We start from the raw sequence: 25,751 nt of genomic DNA, 5'->3' as shown, positions 1-25,751 counted from the left end.
CTAAAGAACAAGATCTTTTTCCCCAGGAAAAGATCAAAACAACTGAGTTCTATGAAGAATCTTCTCACTCCAGAGCAGAGGTCAGGGTCAAAATGTCTTCCTGTATTGTCACTTCCAACACCACACATAGGAAGTGCCAGACTAAAAGGAGAGACCATCAACTTCAAGCACTAAGATTATATTTTTCTCTTTTACCTTTCATCCTTCCTGCCAGCTCGTATATTTTCCTGGGCTGATCAGAACGAACTTCCAGAGCTGTAAATAATCCTCCCCTTCCCCACCGGCCGGAATCATCTAAAGCAAAATTACAAGTTAGATTCTTTTTTTTTCAATTGAGATCTGTGTCCAAAGAGATGAGCTTCCAAGTGTATCTGTGCTAATAATGCCTTCTGCAGGGAATAGACATGTTCTCACTGCACATCATAGGACTCATTAGAAACAGACATGGAAGATGAGATGAAACAAAATCCCTCAATGTTCCAGCTCCCTCATTCTGTGCCGGAAACAGATCACATGACCCTAAGAGAGGATCCCTGCTCAGCACTTCAGGAAAGTAAACTTCCCACACGATCTTTGCCAAGCCATCCCAGGGGAAATTCCTCCCCACCCCATGTGCAATCAGTCATCAAATCCTATGTGCAGCCTGGTAACCTGGTACTGTAGACATCCATTACTTCCCCTCAGATGCTGCCTACACCTCCAGAAGGCAGAGGATTCCCCCCACCCCCAGTGTGTTTTTGTTTTTAAACAGAGCATGTTGGATGAGTTTGAAATAAATGCCACAATCTAGCCAATCAGCCATTGCCTTGCGGCTTTAACACCCACAGTGGAGAAGCTTCAACAGGGGATTTTGTCTCAGGAGGCACAATCCACTGCCCCACCCCCAAGCTACACGAAGCACAGGAGGAACGTGTCCTCCTTCCAGGTGCATGCATCTGCCTCCCCCGCTCCTCCTGGGGTTGAGTGAAATGCTCCCCTCCGAATTCACATAGGAGACAGGATGGAATCCAGGGACTGCAACTGTTCCTAGCGCTAGGCTCCCTCCCGCTCCTCCATCCAAGGCCCAGCATGGGCTGGCCCATAGCTTTTCCAAGTATGAAGGAGAATTAGAAAAATAACTTTCCTCAGAGTAAAAGATTAGTTCAGAGGAGCTGACTGCAAACCACACAGGCAGGGGAATCCTCGTTCTAGCCCCCACTGTCCCCTCCAGCAGGACATCATGTCGGAGACACTGCCTTAGCCTAACCATGACCTGGGGGCATGACAATGGCAGACCGGGAGAGCTGGAGCCCTGTACCAGTTAATTCCTTCATGGGCATCCCATGAAACCGAGTGTTGTGGCAGCTTTGTCCCTAGGCATACAGCACAACATACCGTGTAGTGCCAGGCAGTCCTTCTAGGACCATCACCTCTTTGTGTTTTCACTTCCCAGAGGGCCTCAGCTCTTGCTGCACAAAGCAACATTGAAGCACCATGACTGTCCCCTATTCCTCAGCAGCTAAGACACTGAATACCCAGATGCTGAGTTCAGCTAAAACACTCTCGCCCCACTGCTCCACTCTGCCAATGCCCTTGCCCAGCTAGACCAAGCAGATGCCCACTTTCTGCTGTCTCCAGTGCAAACCAGACACTACTTTCTGCTGCTGTCCCACAGGGCCTGCCCCATCACTGCTGGGCCATCCGGGTGGGCTTACACACATCTTCCTCCATAGGCAATGGACCTTATTAGAGTTAACACACCCTGCAGAAATTCCGCATTTCAGCACAGATTTAGGGTGGGGTCAGGGTGCGGGTGTCTTTGCAGATTTCAATGTGTTCTGCAAAATGTCACCTTTTGGTTAAGTTATATTTCCAGCTCATCTGGACAGGAAGTAAACCTTCTGAATGGGACTCCAGGCCGAATGGCCTCACTGAGTCTGCACACGCACAGGGCCAGGGTCCGCCCACTTACTGGGCCCACTGGATGGAGGGGAGTTCACGCTTCACCTTCTGAAAAGGGAGGGGCTGCATGCTAGGGAGCATGCTACCCCCACTCCTTCCTTGTGGCATTTTAACTGCACCTGCACCATGCAGGCAGAACGCCTTCAGCCAGGGCCACTCCGCTGTTACTACTGCTCAGCCGTTGGGCTACAAGGCACAATTCAGCACTATCCCAAGGAAGGGGTTTTGCTCTTGCCAGTCCTACCTATGCAATGGACGACGATCGCATCCTCCTCTTCGGCTCTGGGGTGGGTAACATCACCCATCACATACTTGATGGAGTTCAGCTCTGGGTCTGTGTCATCTAACTCCACAACCAGCCTGTCTTCCCCCTCCTCAAAGGCATCCTCCGAGTCGCTCTCCTCTGAGGGCAGACAGGGGGATCTGTAGTGATTTGCCTCCCACCAGGCCATCCTGAAAAGAACGAGGCAAAAGAAGAATAGGCCAAATGAAAACTGGGAAGCCAAACGTCTGCTGCGTTAAATCCTTGTCATGAATAGCTGGATTTGGGGTTTCGAGGGACCAAGCTCAGCTCCAGATCCAGAACCATAATTTCACCCCCCAAGTTCAGAAACCACACTGCCACAGAGTGGCTGGTCCCTGGGAGTGCTCCCAGCTGGGCCAGTGAAGGGTCTATGGCTGCACCTGAAGCTAAAAAGGGTCAGAGGAACTGCCAGTGAGAGAGAACTGGCTGAGACAGGGCTAGGAAGCAGCAGCAGCAGGGCTGCCAGAGTACCCTGGGAGGGAAGGCAGCGAGAAGAAGCCTGAGACGTAAAGAGGAGTTGGTTTTGTTTAAATTTGGACAATAAACCTGCCTCAGAGAGCCTGTGGGTCTGGCAGTGGGTGCTTTAGAGGCTGTGGAGAAGCCCTGCCTTGATTCATGTAGGCACTTTGGTTAGCTCCCATTCAAGAGGAGAGTAAGGAATATCATTGGTGCAAAAGGAAACGAAAGAGGGCAAGCCCCTATCATTGATTGGCCCCACTTTGTAGGGGTGACCCGGAATTAATGGAACAGGATTATATGGCAGCCTGCTTTGCTTACGGAAGCTCTGCTGGTGCATGGAGGATGACAGCAATGGCAGGAGTTCCCGTTCCAGTTTCCGCAGGCAGCCAGATGAGAGAGGCAGCCAGAGGTGCAACTGGAGCTACAGAAGTGACTAACCAGGTTCGAGGAGCAGCAGCAACTCTCCTAGAGATTCTGCAGAGGGAAGGGATTGGTGGGCGCAGGTACAAAGCAGGAAAGAGGGGGTCGAGGGACGTGAGGGCCAACAGAGGGAATGTTCTGCCTATGGGCGAGTGCTGCATAAAAAAAGCGACGGTCCTTATGTGAACTGTGCTTTTAAGACTGGCTCAGCTGCGCAGAGCCCAGAACAAACCCGGGAGACTCTGGGTGGAATCCTGCCTTGTTACTGCGGCTCAAAAAGGGGCCAGGGCAGGAGGGTTCCCAGGGGTTGTGGGGGGCTGAGGCACATTAGAAGGTACTGCCCCACTAAAAATGGAAACTGCGGGAAACCTGGATGCCAAAGATTTGGGTGCCCCAAGTGACGGTGTAATCAATGGGAGGTTTGGTAGGAGGCAGCCAGAATGTTTCAGGTGTGGGGAAATGGGACACATCTCTGCACCCACGGGGAAGAGTGAACTTGGGAAGAATAGGGGAAGAGCTCTGCAGGGGGAGGCAGAGCCGGGTACCAGGAAGCAGAAGCTCACAGTAGAGACAAAACACTGTATCAGGGACCCAGACAGAGCCTCAGAGGAAAAGTGAGAGAAAGACACAGGCACAGAGGCTGCAGGAAAAAAAAATGGAACCACCACTTACAGCTACTAAAGCCACCGTTACAGCACTGAGAGGAGAGGACCGCTCTCCTTGGCAGAAAAGCGCTTGGTGGAGCTTGCTGCCTCGGAAGAGACACGACAGCAAGCCCAGAGAGAGAAGGAGTTGCTGAACGACCAGCAAGAGCTGGAGTGCCAGACTGAGCTCCTGCAGGAGGAGCAAGTGGGATTTGAAACATAAATCCAGGGCATGCAAAAGGAACCCCAAGGGAGAGCTGAGTTACTCTTTAAAGTCACCCAACCAAAGGGAGAACCGGTGCAACTACAGACTGAAAAACCAATGAGCAGAGGTCAGAGAAGTGAGATGAGGCTCATGACAGCGTGCCTGGTGAAGATGTAAATTGTATGGCGGGTGTTAAAGACTGTGGGGACTTGGGGAATACTGACGTGTATGAATCTGTATGAAAATGTTTGTATTTTTAAGGGTGAGAGCCGTCCAGATGGGGCCTTATAGGCTGGTGGGGAGTGGGGAAGACGGGGGAAGACGTGCCTGTGAAAGAGGCAGTTGTTTTCTGAAAAGTGGGGGAGGTGTATCACACGGTGACTAAAATCCAACTCCCCTGTGCCAGAGCAGGTGCTCCCAGCTGGGCCAATGAAGTGACTATGGCTACACCTGGGGCTACACAGGGTCGGGGCGAGTTCCAGTGAGAGAGGGCTCAGCAGCTGCTGGAAGCAGCAGGACTGCCCAAATCTCCCGGGAGGGGAGGCAGTGAGAAGCCTGAGATGCAAAGGGTGACGGGAGGAACTGGTTTTGTACATGTTTGGACAAAAAAACTGCCTCGGAGAGACTGTGGCTGTCGCAGTAGATCCTTTAGAAGCCGGGGAGAAGCCCTGCCTTGTTTCAAATACTAGTATGACAGGTGGGTTTGTGGTGTTAAGAAGGGGAAAGGAGCTTTGTGATAACCATTTATAGACACATGAAGGATATGACTACAGAGGAGGGGGAAGAGTTGCCCAGGGTGGCACGAAGCGGTACAACTAGAACTAATGAGATGAAATTTAAACATAGGCTCAACCACATAGTTCAAATCCAAATTCCATTGTACAGGTAAAGGGCCAACTGTCAAATCTGGATCTGAATGCGAGCTGCCCAAAATCTGAGCAGGGTCAACGATGGAGTTCTTGTTCATAGAAATGTAGGGCTGGGAGGGACTCTGAGGGGTCCTCTGCTCCATCCTCCTGTGCTGAGACAGGACCAAGTAAACCTAGACCATCCCTGGCAGGCGTTTGTCCAAAATGTTCTTAAAAACCTCCAGTGATGGGGATTCCACAACCTCTCTTTGAAGCCTGTTCCAGAGCTTAACTATCCTTACAAAGTTCTTCCTAATATCTAACCTAAAACTCTCTTTCTGTAGATTAAGTCCATTACTTCTTGTCCTACCTTCAACTGGACATGGAGAACAGTTGATCGCCATTCTCTTAATAAAAACCCTTAACGTATGTGAAGCCTTATCAGGTGCCTCCTTTGTCTTCTATTTTCAAGACTAATCATATCCTGTTTTTTAAACCTTTCCTCATAGGTCAGGTTTTCCTAAACATTTAATCATTTTTATTACTCTCGGCTTGACTCTCTCCAATTTGTCCACATCATTCCTGAAGCGTGGCACCCAGAATTGGACAGAGTACTCCAGCTGAGGCCTCACCAGTGCCGAGTACAGTGGGACAATTACCTTCTGTATCTGATATACAACACTCCTGTTAATACACCCCACAAAATTAGCCTTTTTTGCAATTGCACATGAATGGACTTATATTCAAACTGATCTACTAGATCCTCCAGATCTTTTTCAATAGTACCACCACCTAGCCAGTTATTTCCCATTTTGTAGTTGTGCATTTGATTTTTTTTTTCTTCCTAAGCGTAGTACTTTACACTTGTCTTTATAGAATTTTATCCTGTTGATTTCAAATCAGTTCTTCAATTTGTCAAGGTCATTTTGAATTCTAATCCTGTCCTCCAAAGTGCTTGCAAACCCTTCCAGCTTGGTGTCTTCTTCAAATTTTATAAGCGTACTCCAAGTCATTAATGTTCTGGACTCAGAACAGACTCCTGCGGGACCCTGCTAGATACACCCTCCAAGTTTGACAGCAAGCCATAGATAACTACCCTTTGAGCATGGTCTTTCAATCAGTCCTAAAACGTACCTTATAGTAATTTCATCTAGACAAGATTTCCTTAGTTTGCTTATGAGAATGTCATGTGTGACTGTATCAAACCCCTTACCATAATGTAGACATATCACATCTACAGATTCCCCCCATCCACTAGGCCAGTATCCCTCTCAAAGAAGGAAATAAGGTTGGTTTGGAATTATTTGTTCTGGACAAATCCATGCTGGTTATTCCTTATAACCCTATTATCCTCTAAGAGCTTACAATTGATTTATTTAATAATTCGTTTCGGTATCCTTCCAGGTACTGAAGTTAGGTGAGTGGTCTATAATTCCCCAAGACCACTTTGTTTCCCATATAAAGATAGGTACTATGTTTTCCCTTCTCCAGTCCTCTGGGACCCCACCCGTCATCCATGACTTCTCAGAGATAGTCGCTAATCATCCCAATATTGCTTCAGCTAGTTCCTCAAGCACTGTAAGATGAATTTCATCAGGCACTACCAACTTGATAACATTTAACTTATTTAAATATTCTTTAGCCTATTCTTTCCCTATTTTGGCTTGCATTCCTTCTCCCTTGTTGTTAATATTTATTGTGTTAAGTATTTGGGCACAATTTACCTTTTGAGTGAAGACTGAAGCAAAACAGGCATTAAACACCTCAACCTTCTTATATCATCAATTATTAGCTTTCCTTCCCCACCAAGTAGAGGACTTACACTTTCCTTCGTCTTTCTCTTGCTCCCAATGTAGTTATAGAACCTCTTATTATTGCCTTTTATGCCCCTTGCTAAGCGTAACTCATTTTGTACCTTAGTCTTTCTGATTTTTGTCCCCATATGCTTGTGCTATTCTTTTGTACACATCCGTAGCAAACATGTTTCCACTTCGTGTAGGATTCCATCATGAAAGTTAGCAAAAAATCAATGCTACCGTTGTGTCAAAAGCCATTTCTACATCAACACCTCTACATCACACACTTGAAAAAACAATGTACAGCTGTGGCTCCTTTTAGACATGACCTGCGGCCAACGTCTCCTCCTCCACCCCTCCTCATGTCCCAAATACCCGGTTATTGCAAGAGTAATCAGAATTTGTAGCTTCCTGACTTGTTTTTATCAGTCTGACATAGCCAGTTTCCCCGCTAACTGTAACAGACACCACACTGCTTAGTAGCAGGCAAAGCACAATCCTACTTTTTCTTGTGTTCAGCTTCTGCTTTCTTCTGTTTCTTTTCTTCCATGAGCCGTGCTCTCTTTGCTGCCTCCTCTTGTCGTTTCCTCCTCCTGGCTTCCAGCTCTTCTGGGCTCAGTGCATGCTTCCTCCTTGTAGGCACCTCCTGAAGACCAGTGACAAGTACCTGGAAAAGGAAGGGGACTTGCAGATAAACAGACATTTCTCATCTCAAATTCCTATCAGATCCCACCTTATCCAATGTCCCATATCAGTTCCCCACAGTCTATTCCTCCAGGGCTTTGTCTGCATTGACTCATACTCCCCAACTCATTTCAAGTAGGCCACCAAACCATCAGCTAACGACAGTGACCTGTGCTGCTATGACCTGTATTTGAACCTCTTAATGCTCATCTCTGATCCATTCCCAACCCCCCCCCCCCGAGTCATCCAATCCTCAGAGCCTACTGTTAATTTCAGCATATTTGTAATTGAGTCTAAGTTTTTCCTCCACAAACTGGAGATTAAAATCTGCCTCATTTTCAATGACTCATTGACAGCATCATGAGAGTCATTTCTTTCATTTTACATTTGCTTTATTTCGGAGGGCTCTTCCTTCTTGATTGGTCTCTTCAAGGACTTTCTGAAGATCCAAAAGCTGGTCAAATGCTCTTCTGTCTTCTCTGCTCGGGTCTTTCGAATAATCTTTGCCTTCATATAGGTACATATGATCTTTAAAAAAAAAAATTAAAACATATAAAGGTCTCCCAATGGGCCAGTGGTATCTGCTAAAATTACAATAAGTAACAAGTAATAATTAAAGTTACAGTAAGTAATTAATTTGAATTCACACCCTATGTGAAACACCATTGCCCGTTCTAACAGGGATAGATGTTGGGATAGTTTTGTGAGGAAAAACATAAGCATCTGACTGAGACAACTAAACCAAATTTCTGTCAAGGCATTAATCCTCACCGAGGATTACACACGTGGCAAGTTTGAAGTTTCAAGTGGAATTTGTTTGGTGTTATCCAATACAGATGGAATCCTGGCTCCTAAGGTCAGAAATTTCTTCAACAGCTACCACACATTGGGATCTGAGATACCACAGTTCTTCTCTCTGTCGGCAATAGGAAATACCACTGCGTGGTAACCATTGGCAAATGGTGACTTATTACCAGCAGCCACTGGATGGGACAGAAGGCCCATTTTATAGGATCACATTTCTGTAATATTATGGAAACCCCAGTCACAACTCCATAGTTAAGGATAAGTTCCATTTTGCACTTAAAGCAGAGATTATGGATCAAACACAGTGCATAGAGTGACACTAAAAGAGGAAAATATGTGAAAAAAGGATCTTTAAAAGTCAGTTTAATCCAGTCTGGGATTGCACACACTAACATGTCTTAATCCTAATCATATGGTTATTGCACGCTGTCACCACAGGACAGAGTTAAGGTTAATTGGGTGCTCTAACTATGCATTTCTTTCCCTAATGCTTGGATTTTTTAAAGTGTAACCTTACCTCTGAAATTCCAGGGTTTGTAACACTTGTTTTTGGGATAATTACAACATCCCTGTGAAGTTTTTTACTCTTAAGTTACTGATTTGTAACTCCATCTTAAAATATATGTTTTTCTATGAATAAAGTCAATTATAATACAAACTTGACCGTTCCCTAGAGTCTTGCATCCAAGGATATCAAAGCATTTCACAGACATTAATGAATTTAGCCTCGCAACCCCCTTAAAGGCAAATCAGTTATCATCCCCATTTTACAGATGGGGAAATTGAGGCACAAAAGGAGGAAGGGAGTGTTCAACAGTTACAAATCAAGTCTGTGGCAGAGCCAGGTACAAAACTCATTTCTCCTGATTTCAAGTCCCCTACTCTAAGCACAAACCCATTTTTCTTCCTTCCAAAGTTACCTGAAAAACACAGTATAACCCCTTGAAATCTCCTCTAATAGCATCCAGACTTGAGTGCGTTTTGTGTGCATTTAGGATCCTCGAACTTACTTTCTGTATCTTGCTCTCTGCTTTCTTCTTCACTTGGTAGCACAACATCCATTACCCACATTCCTTCTTTTGTCTCTCCAAGGATACTTTCCAGCTCCACATCCTGGATGGTGCTTCCTTCTAATGAGAGCAGCTTATCCAAACCGAACTTCAGGATTTCACTCAGCTTTAATGAACAAAAGGATGACGTTTATCACCACCATAATATTTCATGCTACTCCTAGCCTACTGAGCCTCTAGGTTGAAATGAAAATAGTTTGTGAAGAGGGAAATCAGACACTTTATGTCACCCAGCAAAACACTCATGCTTTGACAGCTGTTATTCTCACTCTGCCCTCATCAGTTATGCACCACCTAACAAGACCCATGTAACAAATCATACTCAGCAATATCCATCTTGACAGCCATAGGTCACTAGTAGCTGCACAGACAGTTACTCAGACTACATGCAGACTCAGGCAGACAGCTCTGCATTGGGTCACATTCAAGAGGTTTTCTAAACAATCAGAAAGGCCAGAAACTTTTTTTTCCTTTTACATGAACGCTTAAATGTCTGCAGAAATCAATGGGGTGAAAAGTGCCAGCATGGCATATCACCACACACAGGCTCAATCCAATTTCTCAAACTGGAAGCCATCATTGCTCAGACAAGTTTGTGGGGAAGAGGGAAGGAGAGGGGCTGTGCCATAGTTTTTCACTGTTTCACTTTGTAGGGGGACATGAACCCCATGTCCCCCTACATTTCCCTTAGTTTGGAGTTTGACTAGATGATCTGGTTGTCCCTTCTGGTCTTATACTCTACCAAATTCACATCCACTTTGGTCAATTTTACGCTCATAGGATTTAAAAAAATAGTAAATTTCATGATTTCAGCTATTTAAATCTGAAATTTCACTGTGTTGTAACTGTAGGGATCCTGACCCAAAAAGGAGTTGTGTGGGGGGGAGAGTCACAAGGATACTGTAGGAGGGTTTGCGGTACTGCTACCCTTACTTTTGTGCTGCTGCTGGGTGGCTCTCTGGCTGCCCAGCTCTGAAGGCAGCACCGAAGTAAGGGTGGCAATACTGCAACACCCCTAAAATAACTTTGTGACCCCCACCCCCCGCAACTCCCTTTTGGATCAAGACCCCCAATTTGAGAAACCCTGATCTCCCCCATGAAATCTGTATAGTATAGGGTAAAAGCACACGAATGACCAGATTGCACAGGGGGAGACCAGATTTCACGGTCTATGATGCATTTTTCATGGCCATGAATTTGGTATGCAAAACTCAGCTTTTGGTTCCTAACCACAAATCCCCCCTGGGATTCCAATTTGCCTAGAGCTCAGTGACCATCCCCTTTCAGGTAATGCGGGGGCAAAGAAAGAGGAGCCAGTAAATTTCATCTGAAAGTTTTGCAAGCCTAGGACAAGTTGTGGGTTAGTAACAAAAAGCTACCACAGTGCTGATGGTATAGTTCTGTTTGTGTGAGAGAAGGAGGCAAAACAAATGAACTCCTAGGAGCTATGATGCAATTTTCATGTAAATAGCTATTATAGTCAAAAACAAAGAAAACAAACCCCTCAAAATTAGCATCTGATTGTCCCCAAATTTCAGTGGTTTGGATCTGGGATTTTGGCTTGCTCCATAAAAGAGACATTCAGATGTCATGTACTTCTCCAATCTTCCCCAAAGACAATGGTGTTTGGATCAGGCCCACCTCGAATACACACACAGAATGGGACCTTCTTACGTTTCTAAGGGATGATGCTGTTTAAGTCATGCTCAGTGATCATCATACCTGCATGTCTGCTGCATCCTGGCACTTGGGTACTCCCAGAGCAAACTGCCCCCCTTCGATAACGGTGTTTGTAAACTGGAGCTTCGATGCAGCTCGACGGTAGATTATTTCTTCTACAGTGTCCCGTCCAATCAAGCGGATAATTTTTACAGGCCTTGCAAAATTTGAGAGAGTCAATTCAATCATTTATATTGCATTAGAACAGTTTCCCTGAATCAGGACTGACTACAGGGTTTGGTCCCTGACCCAGCGAGGTGCCCAGTTAGTGAAGAGAAAGCACACGTCGAGCTGCAGAAGGTGATGCTCACCCAACCACAAGGGGAAGGGGACACTGCAGAGAGCAGCCAACCTCCCATTCTGTTCCCCCTCCATAACGACAGAGTTCCAGATTCCGGAGACTTGGGGAGGCCGGAACTGCATGAGATCAAGGAAGGGAAGAGGTGGAACCATGCTGAGGACCCCTGGCTCCTCTTTCTTTGCCCCCGCATTACCCGAACCGCTCTGCTTAGGTCTCCTCTGCTGGAAGAACTTGGGGGTGGGGAGTGGGGATTAAGGGAAGCATTAGGGTGGCATTTAATGAGAGAGTGAGCAATCAGATGCAAAATGCACCACAAGAAACAGTTCTGTTCCTATTTCTCACTTGTTCTGGCCAATCCTGTGAGCTCTCGCCGTGGCTTGCAAGTCATTTTGTGGGTTAAAATCACTGTCAACAAAAATAACTGTATCTGCTGCAGTTAGATTCATGCCGACTCCACCTAAAAACGAGTTTAAACAAAGGGGATGGTCAGTAACACACATTAGCAACATGAAATAAAGGGAGAAAGGATGTTTAGGCTACAAAAGGGTGGATCAGTTCAGATAAAATAAAAATAAACCCAACTTTGTTCCATCCCTCAAACCAGCAGTGAATTATTTATGAGGCTCAGAAAAGTTTGGTTAACTTTCTGAATTTCATTTTCTTGCACTTCTATGCTTCCAGCTTTCCACCAGGCCCCATAACAGAGGTGTTGTCTAGTGCACTAAAAAGCAATCCAGATTCAGGTGTAATTAATTTAAAGGGGATGGTTTGCTGAGGATGCTGGACACAGATGGTGCTCTCTAGCTGGCAGACCAACTAACACCATTGGCCTGCTTCGTGTCAATACAAAAGATCTCCCTAAGTCCTGGCAGAGACCAGTATCTCTGCTACAGAAACTGGAAACATCAGGTACAATAATACAAGCTTGAGAATGGTGGACAGTCTGGGTTCTTATCCAAACTAAAATGTCAGAGATTTGCCCGTCACTAGTTTCTGAAGTGCTAGCTCTCGTGAGCTGAAAAGACAAGTTAAACCAGAACATATACTGCCACTAAAAAGGAGGTACATGCTGAGGAGCATTTGCCCCTATCCAGGAGACACACCTTTCTTCCTAGTATCCCTACCCTCCCTGCAAACGCTGACACAGCCCTTGTAGCGAGGCGGCCTGGCTCCCAGCCGCGCCTGAGAGGGACGAGCCCTTGCAGATGCTGAAGTGGGCGGAGCCACCACCGCCTGTTTCCGCCCCCCGGAAGTCAAGGGGCGGGACAGGAAGTATAAAAGCCCACCCCCAGCGCTCAGTTGACCTATGGCCGCCGGAGAGGACAGACGCTAGTGCCCTAGCTCCCGCTAAGCCAAGCCTGCCCCGTGCTCGCTACCCTGAGGAGGACTGGCCGAGCCTGCCCCGTGCTCGCTACCCTGAGGAGGGCTGGCCGAGCCTGCCCCGTGCTCGCTATCCTGAGGAGCTGCCTGAGCTTCCCCTCGCCCAGTATCCTGAGGATCAGCCCGGCTTACCCAGCGCTCAGTACCTTGAGGAGCCCATGGTGTGGGACACTGCGGAAGACACTGGGGATACACAGGTACCAATGGAGGGGGAGATTGGAAGTGGCCCGGGTGTAGCTGACCCTAGTCTGGCTGCAGCAGACCCCGAGCCAATGTTGGTGTGTTGCGGCCAGGATCCCCACTGACACAGCAGCAGACTGACTGCCGCTGTTAGGGCCCCGGGCTGGGACGCAGTGGAGTGGGTGGGCCTGCGTCCCCCCTGCCACCCTCACTCACGGGTGGCAGTCTCCCCCTCACCCCAACGCTCAGGTGGAGGAGCCTGGACTTACCTCAGTGTCCGCTCAGCCCCTGCCTGAGGGTCTGAGCCCTGAACTGCTTGCTGCCCTGCCCTGACCTGACCCAGGGCCTGGGCTTCTGTACTGAACTATTTGTTTGCTCAGCCCCTGCCTAAGGGCCTGAACACGGCACTGCTTGCTGCCCCGCTCTGCCCACGGGCCTGGGCTTATATACTGTTGGTTTTCTCAGCCTACTTGAGGGTCTGAGCCTTGAACTGTAGTGCTGTCGCCCGCCCTGAGCTAATTAGACTGTTGGTTCGCTCAGCCCCTGCCTGCAGGCCTGAGCCCTACCTTACCGTTTGGTGCCCCGCCCGGAGCTAGGGCCCGGGCTAAAGAGACTGATTTCCGGCTCAGCCCGCCTGAGGGCCTGAGCCCCCTGACTGTTCTTTGCCCTATCAGACTATGCCGCCGATTGCAGACGCATGTAGCCAGGTGGCCTGGCTCCCAGCCGCGCCTGAGAGGGTCGAGCCCCAAAACCGGACGCTTACACCCCTGAAAATCTGTACCGGTATCTGAGGAGGGGTGAAGATGAACCCACAGTCTTCATGTTGGGCTAGATACAATTGTTGGTCTTCACTGACTACTGGGTCTGAACAACCTGTCTAGTGTTGACCGGGAGAGTCCGGGCATGGGGGAGGCAGAGTGAGAAGAGCTTACACGCACGGTGGGAGGGAGAGGAGAGCTGGGCAAGAGGGTGGGTTTGGAGCTGGGCAGTGGGCATATGACGGATCCAATCAAGGAGGTGACTCCAAGATCTCTCTCTTGAGTGGTAACAGCTAGTTTAGACCTCATCATTTTGAGCTTAGTTTAAATAAGTCACTCAATGGGCTGCGCTGTAAACTGTGTGTTGGCCTCAGGATCCTGAACTTGGGTCTCAGCCTGAACATAAAAGAGTTGCTGATATTCAAACACATCGTCTAAAACTATAATTAAAATTAATCTCCATACGGATTCTACCACTGACAACTTGTTTTTAACTGATGTTATTTAAAAGCTTTGTTTCCTTTCCCTTATGAAATCCTATTTAAATATTAAAACTCTGGTTCTCTAAAGAATTCAGACCTTCCCAAAGTCTGGTCAATCCCTGAAGACAGCAAATGGCCAGGAGATTGTGGAATGGGTTGTTATAGTTCTAGTTTTGTCTGTCCCACAGTTGCCTTACCTGCCCTGGTGCTCAGCAGGAAAATAAAAATGGGCTGCTGACCAAAATTCTTAATGGCAAGGTGCCTCTCTTCCCCTCTGACAGATCCATCCAGCCGCTCATAGCTGTAGCCTTTCCAAAGAGACAAAAACAGTATTTGGTCAAGAAAACACTATTCTGACCCTATTCCTCTCCAGGTTGGTTTCTCCTTTCCCAACCATCCTTTTCTGCCCCCTGCTCTACAAGCTGCTTTACGTGTTTAGTCTTCCTCCACCAACACCCACGCCTCAGATTCTCCAGGCTCTCTCCATTCTCCACAGACTCTCTTTGGCTTTCTCTCCTTCATCTACAGTCTCCTATTTTTGCTCCTTGCTAGTCTACTCTCAGGGGGCAGGGGGGTTTGTAGCTTTGTTGCTCCTTCATGCTCCACCAGCACTACAGCAATGGAGGGCCAGATTCTGTCCCAGTTGATGTAAATCCAAGTAATTAGACTGAGTGCAATGGAGTTCTTCCAGACTCACTGATTCCAGGGGCTACCAAAACTGAATGTGCAACAGAAACTGTTGTGTTTTAGTTTGGTGCTTGGAAGCAGAGTAGAAAAATTCTGAGCCAAAGCAGAAGAGTGCTGGTACAATGGCCTGTTTTAGATCAGGCCACTTTGGCAACTGGCCTCGCATTATGGGCCAAAGCATACAGTCCTTTCTCATTGACTTCAATGTCAGCTTTTCTGAGTCAGGACTACAGGATTTGGCCTCATGTTCGGCTTTAGACTATGTTATTAGTTGTCTACGGCAATAAACACTAAATAAAAGCCTCTCTCATTAGAAATAATTGGCATAAAGCCTCATGGATTGAAATGAAAGAAAGTATCTCGTGTCTCAAGAACACGTCTGGTAAGACTGCCAGAAATGATGGGATCCTGCCTACCCGTGCACTTACACAATTTTCAAAGAGATATATTGCTAACAACGGTTTTCAGCAATAAGTTCATTTTCTGGTGTAGGCTACATGGCCTGATTTTTATTTAATGCAGAGAGGTGTAAATCGGGAATACATTTATTGGTTTCACTGGAGTTTATAGCTCTGCAACTAAGATCAGAACCTATGGGAGAGTCCTGAAACACAGGACTCTGGAGCCAGCACCATTACAGGATGACTTTTGCATCACGGCATAATGTAAAGCAAATAGCACTGTATCACCATGAAATGTCAGGGCGTTATAAACTAAGTTCAGGCCCTTGGGTAATTAGCTGTAACTCCACTGAAATTAATAGTGTTGCACTCACTGACACAAGGACTGAATATATCCTATGACCACTAAACCTGCATTCGTGTAGTTTAAGGTATTAGAAAGCAGATTCTTACCCTAATCATACAGCAAAGAGGATGTGGGAGTGAGAGATAAGGTTTGGCCTTCGCTTGTCTTTCATTCAAGGATTTCAAAGCTCTCTGATCTCACTGAACCTCATAACATCTTTATTCTCCTACTTTCACAGATGGCAATACTGGGGCAGAGAGAACCGAAGAGACTTGCCCAACATCACACAAGCAGTCAGAAACAGCAAGAAAACTCCTTTTTCCTACTAGAAATAAGTCCCCAGTATTATGGTCCCTTCTCTGTCATGCAACAATCAGTAGGGTACAGCATCACTGTAGCTGATAAAAGACACATATGACAAGACAGCTGCTCCAAGAGTATAAGTATTTCACCTCTATAGTCCATGTAGTCTTGCAGAATATCCAGCATCCGAGTCATCTGAGAAAACAGCAAGACTCGATGACCACTGCAGAAATAAAGTGAAATCCTGTAAGTTCAATGTACCTTTTGTAGCGTTTCACAGAGAGATAGATAAGGTTAGCTTAGTTTGATATACAGGAGTATATTTAATCAAAACATTGTGTGATTTCAGTTTCCTCAAATATAAAATGCCTTGCCAAGATCATAGATTTCAGAGCGGTAGCCGTGTTAGTCTGTATCAGCAAAAACAACAAGGAGTTCTTATGGCACCTTAGAGACTAACAAATGCCCAAATAAATTAGTCAGTCTCCAAGATCATATTGAGTTAGTGGCAGAACTGGAGTTAGAGCTCAGGTCTCCTGACTTCCAGACCTGTGCTGTATGCCTTATACTGTGACAACACTCTATTCAAGCCAGTTGATACTGACTAGCATCATTTTTTGGTGGAGCAGACCCATGGGTCCTGAGAGTTTTTGTGGCACAGGACCCAGGGACGCACACGCACACAGTCTCTCCCCAACACTGCTGTACAGCAGAGAAGCAAAATCATTCCAGCTACTTTAAAAATTTCATTTTTGCTTTAAAATGTCTGTTTAAGGACTTCCGAGGAAGCTGTCAGAGGGAAACTGCATGCTAGTTAAGATTCTCTTGTTTGGTATCACTCTGCATCATGGAGGAGGAGCTGTTCCACATCCTGCACCAAAAGTCGATCTGAAGTGTGTCCTGGTTTGGTTAGCTCTCTCCCAGGAGATGGTCCGAGTATCTAAGACTTCAATTCCAGATTCTGAAGCCACCAAAGTTAAGTTCCAGAATCTGGGTCCAGATCTCAAATCCCCCATCTTTGGGGGGTGTATGTGTGTGTGTTCCAGGCTTTGATTTGTCCCAATTCTTAGGTTTGTTTTTTTCTCCGCGTATGACTATTTTTCATTTTGACTGCATATTTGTGTTTCCTCAGCCCAGAGGAACTGAAGCACAGCATGAAAGTCTGTTCTCTTAGAATCTGTGGCCAAACCAGAAGCATCAGACATCACGTAAGACAACTTGTTCTTCCAGGACTTTCAGCCCAAATTTGGAAGGCAGAAGAGGTTTGAATAAATACAGAGAAGCAGCCAGTATTGTGGGCTCTTTAAAAGGAAGCATCAAATCTTTTATGGTTCCTCCTTCATCCCTAATGTAGCTGCAACATTGTAATTACTTCTGTAGAGCTGTCAGTAATTCAGCATCAATTAACTGGACCACTACAGTGTTCGTTTCTTGGTGTATGTGGGTAACAGTCATGGATAAATTAGTTTGCTTTTCCCATCCAGGCTTATCTAGACCCCCACAAGTAAAGCTCAGGGACTGCACATACCCAGCATACAAGAAAGAAAGGAGTTTGTCTAACAAGCACAGCTTCCCACTGGCTTCAATGAGGTGGTCTCCAATTTCGAAGGGCTCTGGTTCGACACCTGGAAGGGAAAAAAGTCTCAGAAGCAGTACTACTAGTAGACCAATGATAGTGAGAGCCTCCAGGGTCATCCCAAGTTACCCCAGAGTCATGTATGGTAATTCATAATTTGCACAGCTGTGGCTAAACAGAACTAGGTAATAACATGGGTTCCGGCTTCAAAACTGACAGTGCTTTGTTATCTAGTAAGAACACTATCGTCATGATTCCATGCCAACAAACTAGTGTGAATGCATTGCTTAGGCTGAGAAATCAAGCACTCAAGAGAAAACAAGTGCAGAGTTAACGCTGAAAGCTCAGCCTTGACATAGGCTTATCCTTGAAACACAGTCCCCTTTACATATCACTATTAGTCAGTTAATATGGATTGGAATTTATCATACAACCTTACATACAGTCTTCAGGTTTGACTCAAATTTTCAAGTGTCAATGAAATCTACAAAACAAGCCATGTTTGAAGAAAATTGGCTCATATCCTATGATGATTTTTGGTTGCTTTCAAACAGAGAAGAATTTTTTTCTCACCACTGAACAGGTATGGATGGGCTACACACTTTCGAAGCTGAATTAAGACATTCTGAAGTTTAACCTTCTTCCCTGCTTCATTTTCAAATGCATCTGAAACACAAAAATGAAACGACAAACCCATTAAACAAGAGCTCTGGGGATACACTGTAAATGTAGTGACTGGAATTATCTCTATAGGGTTTATAACAGAGAAGGGAAATCTCACAGTGGTACCAAATTTAACACACTCCCTCTTTATGCATTGTCTGAGTTCTCTCGCATATTTTCTTGGTCAAATATTTACCCACTTTGGCAGAGGAAACACTGAAAAGTGACACCTTGTTGGAAATTTTTCCCTGAGACCCTAGTTAGAGAGCCACAGTCCCTGCCACTTCACACAGCTCAGGGATTTAACATTTTCCAAATTAACAAATCAAGTTACTTGGTAACGCATGCAGGTACTGGAGGAAAAGCTGGCGGCAGCGACAAGATCTGCTCAGCCACCACCTGTGCTCTCTGGCGCTGACAACCTTACTTCCCAGCTCTGCTAGGAGTCTGTGAAGGGCCAGTGAGACAGGCTGGTTGGAGGAGGGGAAAGAGGCGAGGCTCTGAGAAGGTATGGGATGTTGAGCTGTCCATAAGAAGCTTGGTGCTGCTGCCTCGACTCTCAACAGCAGAATCATAGGGAGACTATGATGATGAGGGCCAGAAGAGCGAGTGGGCCTGTAGGGAGAAGTGATGCTTAGCAGGGCTTTGGGGAGGCTGTGTAGAGGTTACGAGGGGATGTGCAGGAGGAGGCTGAGAGTGGAAGGGGAAGAAGATTGTGCATGTCTGTTGCAGGGGTGGCCTTGGGCAAGCACAATCCCTCTGTACCAGCATTTGAAAGACTCCCTTGGCACTGTGGCCTCAGCTCTCTGGTGCACTGAGCAGTAGCATCAGATGAGCAGAGTCTCTGCAAGGTCATTAGGACAAGCAAGGGCTCTCCAGTGCTACATAATAGACATGCAGACATGTGCATGCTGGTAGTTTGTAGATATAAGGACCCAGGGACTAGAACCTAGGTCTGCAGAGCCTGGGACAGCTGATATTCCCACAGTGCCACTGGGAGGCCATACAGAGGCACAGCCAAGGGAGCACTATGAAGAGTAGGAACTGCAGGAAGTGCTGCCCAAGAGACCTAGAGTGATGGTACCCTGTGGCCCTCTGATTGGCCCAGCACCCTATTTAACCCCAGGGTTGCCCTGGGAAGTTTTCTGGGCAACCACCTGGACTTTGCCCTGCTGCAATACCAGACTTTGCTTGATTTCCTGGTCTCCAGTCTTTGACTCCAGCCTGACTCTGACCCAGATTCCTGCCTCTCGATTCTAACCTGGTAACGCCTCTGATCTCTGGCCTCTGACTCCAGCCTGACTCTTGTTTATGGAACCTGGCTCTTGAGATCCCTCCACCTCCTGTGTGGCAACTACCGTCTCTGGTGGGCAGACCTCAGCCCAGCTGTAACCACTAGGCCAGACCTCCTACGCCTTGGTTCCTTACAGTATACTGTAGCATTCACACAGGAAAGAGTACGAGGTCAGAATAAGGAATGAACAGCTGAGTGTAATTCAGCAGAAATGGCATGTTCATTTTGATTGGTTATATATTAGACAGACAAGGGAGTTTGTTATGAAGGTCAAGAATCTATGAGGGTGTTAACATATGTGACTGAAGGATGGTTTAACTGGTGATACTAAAGATATTTCTGAAGATCTTTAATTGTATTTTAATTAGAGGTTGGCCCAAACCAGAATCCTGAGATTGACTTGCTTCCACACTTTGGGAAAGTGCAGATCCAAAAGCCAGTGAACCAGACCAAAAGCCCAGAATCAAAACAGCCATGAACCCTAGGAAAGTTTGCATCAGGCTCTACATTTTGAGGCTCAGACTGATCCCCCATTTTAATATTACTTGCTTATCAAATGATCATTCGGAATACCAAACTCAGCACAATCATTCAGAGCATGTTCTGAATGCTAATGCATCTCCTATTTCCCCACAAGAGGGCATGGATTTACAAAAGGGAACGAATTTTGCTTTTAAATAAACTAATTAGGTCCAATCCCCCCACACGCCCTGCTTACTTAGATCTTTCATCAAAATAGCCTTGTAGTATTTTCTCTGCAGGGCTGACATCCCATGATACAGAACCACTTCCACCTTCTTAGGCAGCTCTGCCGCGACCTCAGCCTTCACCCTTCTAAGCAAGAAGGGCTGCAGAAGACTGTGCAATTCTTTGGCTGTTTGGAAAAAAAATGTTGCAGTAAGTGAATTAAGCATAAACGAATGTTTTCAGCACTTTATTTTTTTTATACAAACATTAATACATCTCACAAGATGGTGAGAAGTTTTAAGTATTTTCTCTATTTTATAGAAGGGGAAACTGAAGCAAAACTTGGCTGTCTAAAGGTAGGTACCTAAACACATATGAAGGCACTGACATGCTGATGTAGGCGGCATTTTTTCATAGCTAATCAGTTTCAGAGAAAGCAAACCCCAAAGTCCCAACACCCAATCCCCTGCTCTAACCAGCTGACAGAACTGACCCTCAAGTACATTTTCTGACTCATTACTTGCCTGACTTGCTCTCCTTTTCAATCCCATGGTAACACTGAACAAACTCTTCCACTTGCTCTTTAGGAAAGACGTCAGGCTCAATAAAACTGAGTAGGGAGTACAGCTCCTGGAGATTGTTCTGAACAGGAGTGCCGGTGAGGAGGAGACTGAAGCCCACTGAAAACTGAAATAAGCAAAGGCAAAGTAAAATGAACTGCAACATGCAATTGGAATGAAAAGTCACTTGCCACACAAACCCCTTCACTACTCTCTCACACAACCAAAATCTGACAGTTAGTAGAGAGGCACCTGCAGACCTCTGCAACTTCAGTGGAAACCAGCAAACTCAAGATCTGGAGTAATAGACTTACAGGGCCTGACTCTCCTCCCAAACACTCTGGTGTAAATCAGGTGCAACTCCTCTGAAATTAATGGAGTTACACCAGAGCACAAAACATGTATGAGCAAGGGAAGAATGAAGGCCAAAGATGGTGCCATTATAACCTTGATCTCTGCCACACGATATGCGCAAACCATGTGCACTGTGTTAAAATAACTAGAGCTGGTTGGAAATTTTCTACAAAATCAAAACACCAAAAGGAAATTACACAAAATCCACACTCTGCTCTCCTGTTTTCAGGCCAGCTCTAATAATGTTGATATTTATCTGCAATACGCTATTTGCAGCATTCCCTGTACTTAGACTGGGGAACACGGCTACCACTATGGCAAGTTTAACACTACATTAAATTCCTGCCGAGTTAAAAAATGGGACCTAGGTGAGCAGAATGGAAGTGGGATTGGGGTTATCTTTTAGCATTAACAATGACCATTCTGGAACTAGAAACAAAACAACTCGGAAATAATAGAAAATATTTCCCTGGGCATCTTCTGCCCTTGAATGTGCTCCTACTAGGGCAGATTTGGATCTGGGACACCTGGGTAAGTCAAGAACAACTCCACTGACTTCCATGAAGAGAAGTGACTTAACCAAGGTCACATAGGAAGATCAGAGAAATAGATCTGAGGAGTCATGACTCATGGTCCCCTGCACTCACCACTGGACAAGACTTCCAAATTCACAGCTACCTCACTTTGTTGTTTTTAATCATTTATATCAGAAATACAGACTCCTGACGCAGATTGTCGTTTGGTTGTGATTTAGCTCCACGTCATTTACAGCTTCTTTACATTAATCCTTTTCTCACATTCCTCAAACTTCTGAAGCCCAAACGTGAGTCAGAATGTGAGACAAATTCCAGACTAAGGATTCCCTGTCCAACATAGGGCCCAATCCATCTGCCACTCAAGACAATGGGAGCCTATCTACTGACTTTTAGAGGAATTGGATCAGGCCCACAGATGAACAAACATGGGAGATAGTGATGACATAAATAATGAACTTGTATCCTTTAAAGAGGAGAAAAGTCCTTTAATTGCTAAAAGGCCGTTGGGCTCTTTTTTACCTCAGAAAGGGTCTTGTGCAGCAGTGAGTTCTGGTTTTTCAGTCTCTGGGCTTCATCCACAACCAGAGCAGCCCAGTTAAAACTGTAAAATAAATTAATAGAAAATACTGTTTGTGACGTTACAGTCTATATGATTTTATAAAAATGTGCTAATGAGTGAATATAATGTAACTGAAATATGCTTCATGCAAAAGGTCTCTTGTAAGGTATCATTACAAAACTTATAATCTACTGAGTGTGTTCACCCTATTTCTATAAATGTATCACTTTTGTATCTAAAACTAGAAATATGAAATATAACTCTGAGGGCCTATTGTAATTATGCAAAGTGTGGGCCATTAATGGTGGTTTGGAATCTTGATGGCTCCCATCAACCAGGACAATTGACTGAATGGCTCTGTTTGGAGTGAAGGCTTGGGGGTCTGAGGGTATGGCTACACTTGCAGCTGTACAGCTCTGTGAGTTAAACCTGTCTTTGTACAGCTGAGTAGGGAAAGCGCTGCAGTCTGTCCACACTGCCAGCTGCCAGCGCACTGTCGTGGCCACATCTGCGGCACTTGCAGCGGCATTGGGAGCGGTGCATTATGGGCAGCTATCCCAGCGTTCAAGTGGCTGCAACGTGCTTTTCAAAAGGGCGGAGGGGTGAAGTGACAGGGAGCGTGGTGGGAAAGAGAGAGTGGATTTTTGGAGCTGACACTGTGTCAGCAGCTGCCTTGCAAGTTCCAACCCTCCTCCCTCCTCCACCCCTCTCTCACTCACTGAAAGCAAACAGCAGCTGCTTGTTTTTTCCTCACAGACCAGATAAGCAGCCGCTGGGACCCACACCGCCTCTCTCTTCAAGCAAACATTAGCTGTGGGAGTTTCAAAGGGAGCCCCCTTGCCTGCCTCTACTCATTCACAGCAAACAGGAGCTGTGTTTATTTGATAAGCAGCTCCCAGAGCCCGGAGTTCACAACAAAACAAAGAGAGGCATCACAACGAAACAAGGAGAGGAACCTTCACTTAAAAGGATTATGGGGAGTTTCCAGAGGTCAATCATTGCGTAATAAGGTTACTCCCTGTTTACACTGGAGCACCAGCGTCTCAGCCACTCCGCAGCAGCTGTTAATCCTCTCGGGGAGGTAGAGTACCTGCAGCGCTGTAGCCACGGAGATACAGCGCTGTATGTGCCTTGCCAGCGTGGATGGGGAGTGAGTTACAGCGCTGTGGGCAGCTTTATTGCGCTGTAACTCTCAAGTGTAGCCAAGGCCTTACAGTGACATGTCACCTGAACTGGAATTGTTCTTTAACCTGGTGCTTTTCCAGAGAGGAGGGCATGGGAACCCAGAGGAACAAAGGATTCCTGCCTTATGCAAAAGATAGATAAGTGGGTGGAACAGAACAAAGAGAGGAGAGGAGCCATCATGAGGAATCCCCTAGGTACCACCTGAGCTGGAACAAGGGCTGTACCAGGGGGAAGGACTGTGCCCAGACTAGGAAGGCATCCAGTCTGCGAAAGAAACTTATTGAAACATCTCTGAGGGTGGGATCTTATCTGTATTCAGTTTCTTACTGTATTAGACATAGACTTGTGTGTTCCATTTTATTTTGCTTGGTAATTCACTTTGTTCTGTCTGTTACTACTGGAAACCACTTAAATCCTACTGTCTGTATTTAATAAAATCACTTTTACTTATTAATTAACCCAGTGTATGTATTCATACTTGGGGGTGGGAGGGCAAACAGCTGTGCATCTCTCTCTATCAGTGTTCTAGAGGGCGAACAATTTATGAGTTTACTCTGTATAAGCTTTATACAGGGTAAAACAGATTTATGTGTGTTTAGACCAGGGGCGGCTCTAGAAATTATGCCGCCCCAAGCAGGGCGGCATGCTCTGGGGGGCGCTCTGGTGGTCGCCGGTCCCACGGCTCCGGTGGACCTCCCGCAGGCACGTCTGTGGATGCTCCACTGAAGCCGCGGGACCAGCAGACCCTCCGCAGGCATGCCTGCGGGAGGTCCACCGGAGCCGCCTGCCGCCCTCCCGCGGCATGCCACCCCAAGCGCGCGCTTGGCGCGCTGGGGTCTGGAGCCAGCCCTGGTTTAGACCCCATTGGGAGTTGGGCATCTGAGTGTTAAAGACAAGCACACTTCTGTGAGCTGCTTTCAGTTAAGCCTACAGCTGTTAGGGGACGTGATTCAGACCTGGGTCTGGGTTTGCAGCAGGCTAGTGAGTCTGGCTCAAACTAGGCAGTGCACTGAAGTCCTAAGCTGACAGGGCAGGAAAGCAGGGGCAGAAGTATTCTTGGCACATCAGGTGGCAGCTCCCAAGGGGGTTTCTGTGATCCAACCCGTCACACGGTTTCTTTTAAAATTCAAATAATTCTTGTCAATGTGAAAAGGTCAATATCAGCTGTGTCTCTCTACATCTGTACTGGAGATGACCCTCAACCAAGACCCAGGATCTAAAATCCCCTGAATATTGAGGGGGAGGGGGAAATCAGATCTTCACCTAACATTTTGCCACTCATGTGCGTTTCTTGGTGTCATAGATGCCTCGTAGCAATCTATATTTCAAGTTGTAAAACCTTTTCCATTCTCCCCTCTCGTTTTCCATCACTGATAACTTTCTGCAACAGTCACCTTTCAAGCCTGAAACTTCCCAGGGCTGTGTGTCTGCCCAAATATTAACTTTTGGGGATAAAATGAAGGTGGGGACATGTGGAAACAGTTCAGCTGCTTTTGACGGAGTAAAAAAAAAAAAAAAAGTACACTCTTTTCCATTATAAACAAATATTCCTGTGAGCTATTTTTGAACAGATGGGGGAGAAGCCGGCCAGTTCACAGGGAAACAGACCTGACTGAGATGTACATCACAGCCTTGTTATGGAGGAAGACTGCTTTCCACTTGGCCAAGTGAGCCTTTGAAAATCATGTGCTAAGGATATACAGTATATCATTTGTTTTGCTAAGCTTGTAAAGCACACTCTTAAGGCAGGGTGCACTGCATTCCTACCCACCTCTGTAAAGTACTCCAAGATCTACAGATGAAAACGTGTGAAGTATCATTATTATTAGCCATATTTTTCAGATGGAACAATTCAGGCTCAAAGAATCTGAGTGACATTTCTTAGAGGCCCTGAGGACTCGTGGGTTAAGCACTGGCTTCAGAACCAAGAGACTGGTCCTGAGTCTGACATTTATGTGATAACAGGCAAATCACTTAACCCCCCCGACATTCTTTACTCTACATACTGCACTGATGGTGTAAATTACACAAAACAATATGGAATTAAGCAGAAAGTCATTTGGAACTAAGAGAACTGAATGCATTCTCTGCGGTTTTATTTTTTTACAATATACACAAAATGTTTCATGGTGTGTTAACTACCAGCTCAAGACATGGATTCTACCATGATGTGTTCATGAAGCCTGTATCTTGTCTCTAGCAGTGGCTAACACTTGGGGCTCCAGAGGAGCCCCATCATACATCTGACTGGTTGTGAATTGAGGCTGAAGGGATGGGGTTGGGCAGTTGTTTTTTGACTCCTACTGAGTCCCTGAAGCATTCATCTGATTGGATTGCCTCCAGAATTCATAACTAAGTGTTTGTATTATAAGGCATCAGCATTATTGTTATAAGATATCCAAACCCCTTCCCAGTACAAGTACAGCCTTATGTAAAATCTTCTGTGATCACGACAGAAATATCTGCCACCGATTGGTTATACTAATAAAATACAGATCTCACCAGAAGGTGAGATAACTACTCAAAGAGCAGGATCTGCTGGACTGGCAATGTGCTGTGATACAGTTTAGGTTATGATCCTGTCATGTGTCCACTATATGAT

General features: G+C 46.0%; 1 protein-coding gene across 1 annotated transcript in view; it reads right to left on the bottom strand.

Annotated features, from left to right (window-relative positions):
* The window catches only part of CHD1L (chromodomain helicase DNA binding protein 1 like), a 40,373-nt gene that overhangs the window by 4,602 nt on the left and 10,020 nt on the right, over positions 1-25,751 (bottom strand). The window contains exons 6-19 of the mRNA XM_039528552.1: positions 21,925-22,006; positions 20,480-20,642; positions 19,987-20,142; positions 17,885-17,977; positions 17,264-17,360; positions 15,885-15,958; positions 14,196-14,306; positions 11,541-11,655; positions 10,901-11,054; positions 9,119-9,284; positions 7,687-7,829; positions 7,121-7,284; positions 2,186-2,394; positions 196-294 (exon numbers count right to left, since the gene is read on the bottom strand). Of these exons, the coding sequence (XP_039384486.1) occupies positions 196-294; positions 2,186-2,394; positions 7,121-7,284; positions 7,687-7,829; positions 9,119-9,284; positions 10,901-11,054; positions 11,541-11,655; positions 14,196-14,306; positions 15,885-15,958; positions 17,264-17,360; positions 17,885-17,977; positions 19,987-20,142; positions 20,480-20,642; positions 21,925-22,006 (1,826 nt within the window). The remainder of the gene's footprint in view (positions 1-195; positions 295-2,185; positions 2,395-7,120; positions 7,285-7,686; positions 7,830-9,118; positions 9,285-10,900; positions 11,055-11,540; positions 11,656-14,195; positions 14,307-15,884; positions 15,959-17,263; positions 17,361-17,884; positions 17,978-19,986; positions 20,143-20,479; positions 20,643-21,924; positions 22,007-25,751) is intronic.

The sequence above is a fragment of the Mauremys reevesii genome, linkage group 1 (assembly GCF_016161935.1).
Source record: "Mauremys reevesii isolate NIE-2019 linkage group 1, ASM1616193v1, whole genome shotgun sequence".
NCBI classification, from domain to species: Eukaryota; Metazoa; Chordata; order Testudines; family Geoemydidae; genus Mauremys; species Mauremys reevesii.
The sequence above is the reverse complement of the archived record's forward strand: the minus strand, read 5'-3'. Positions and strand labels throughout refer to the sequence as shown.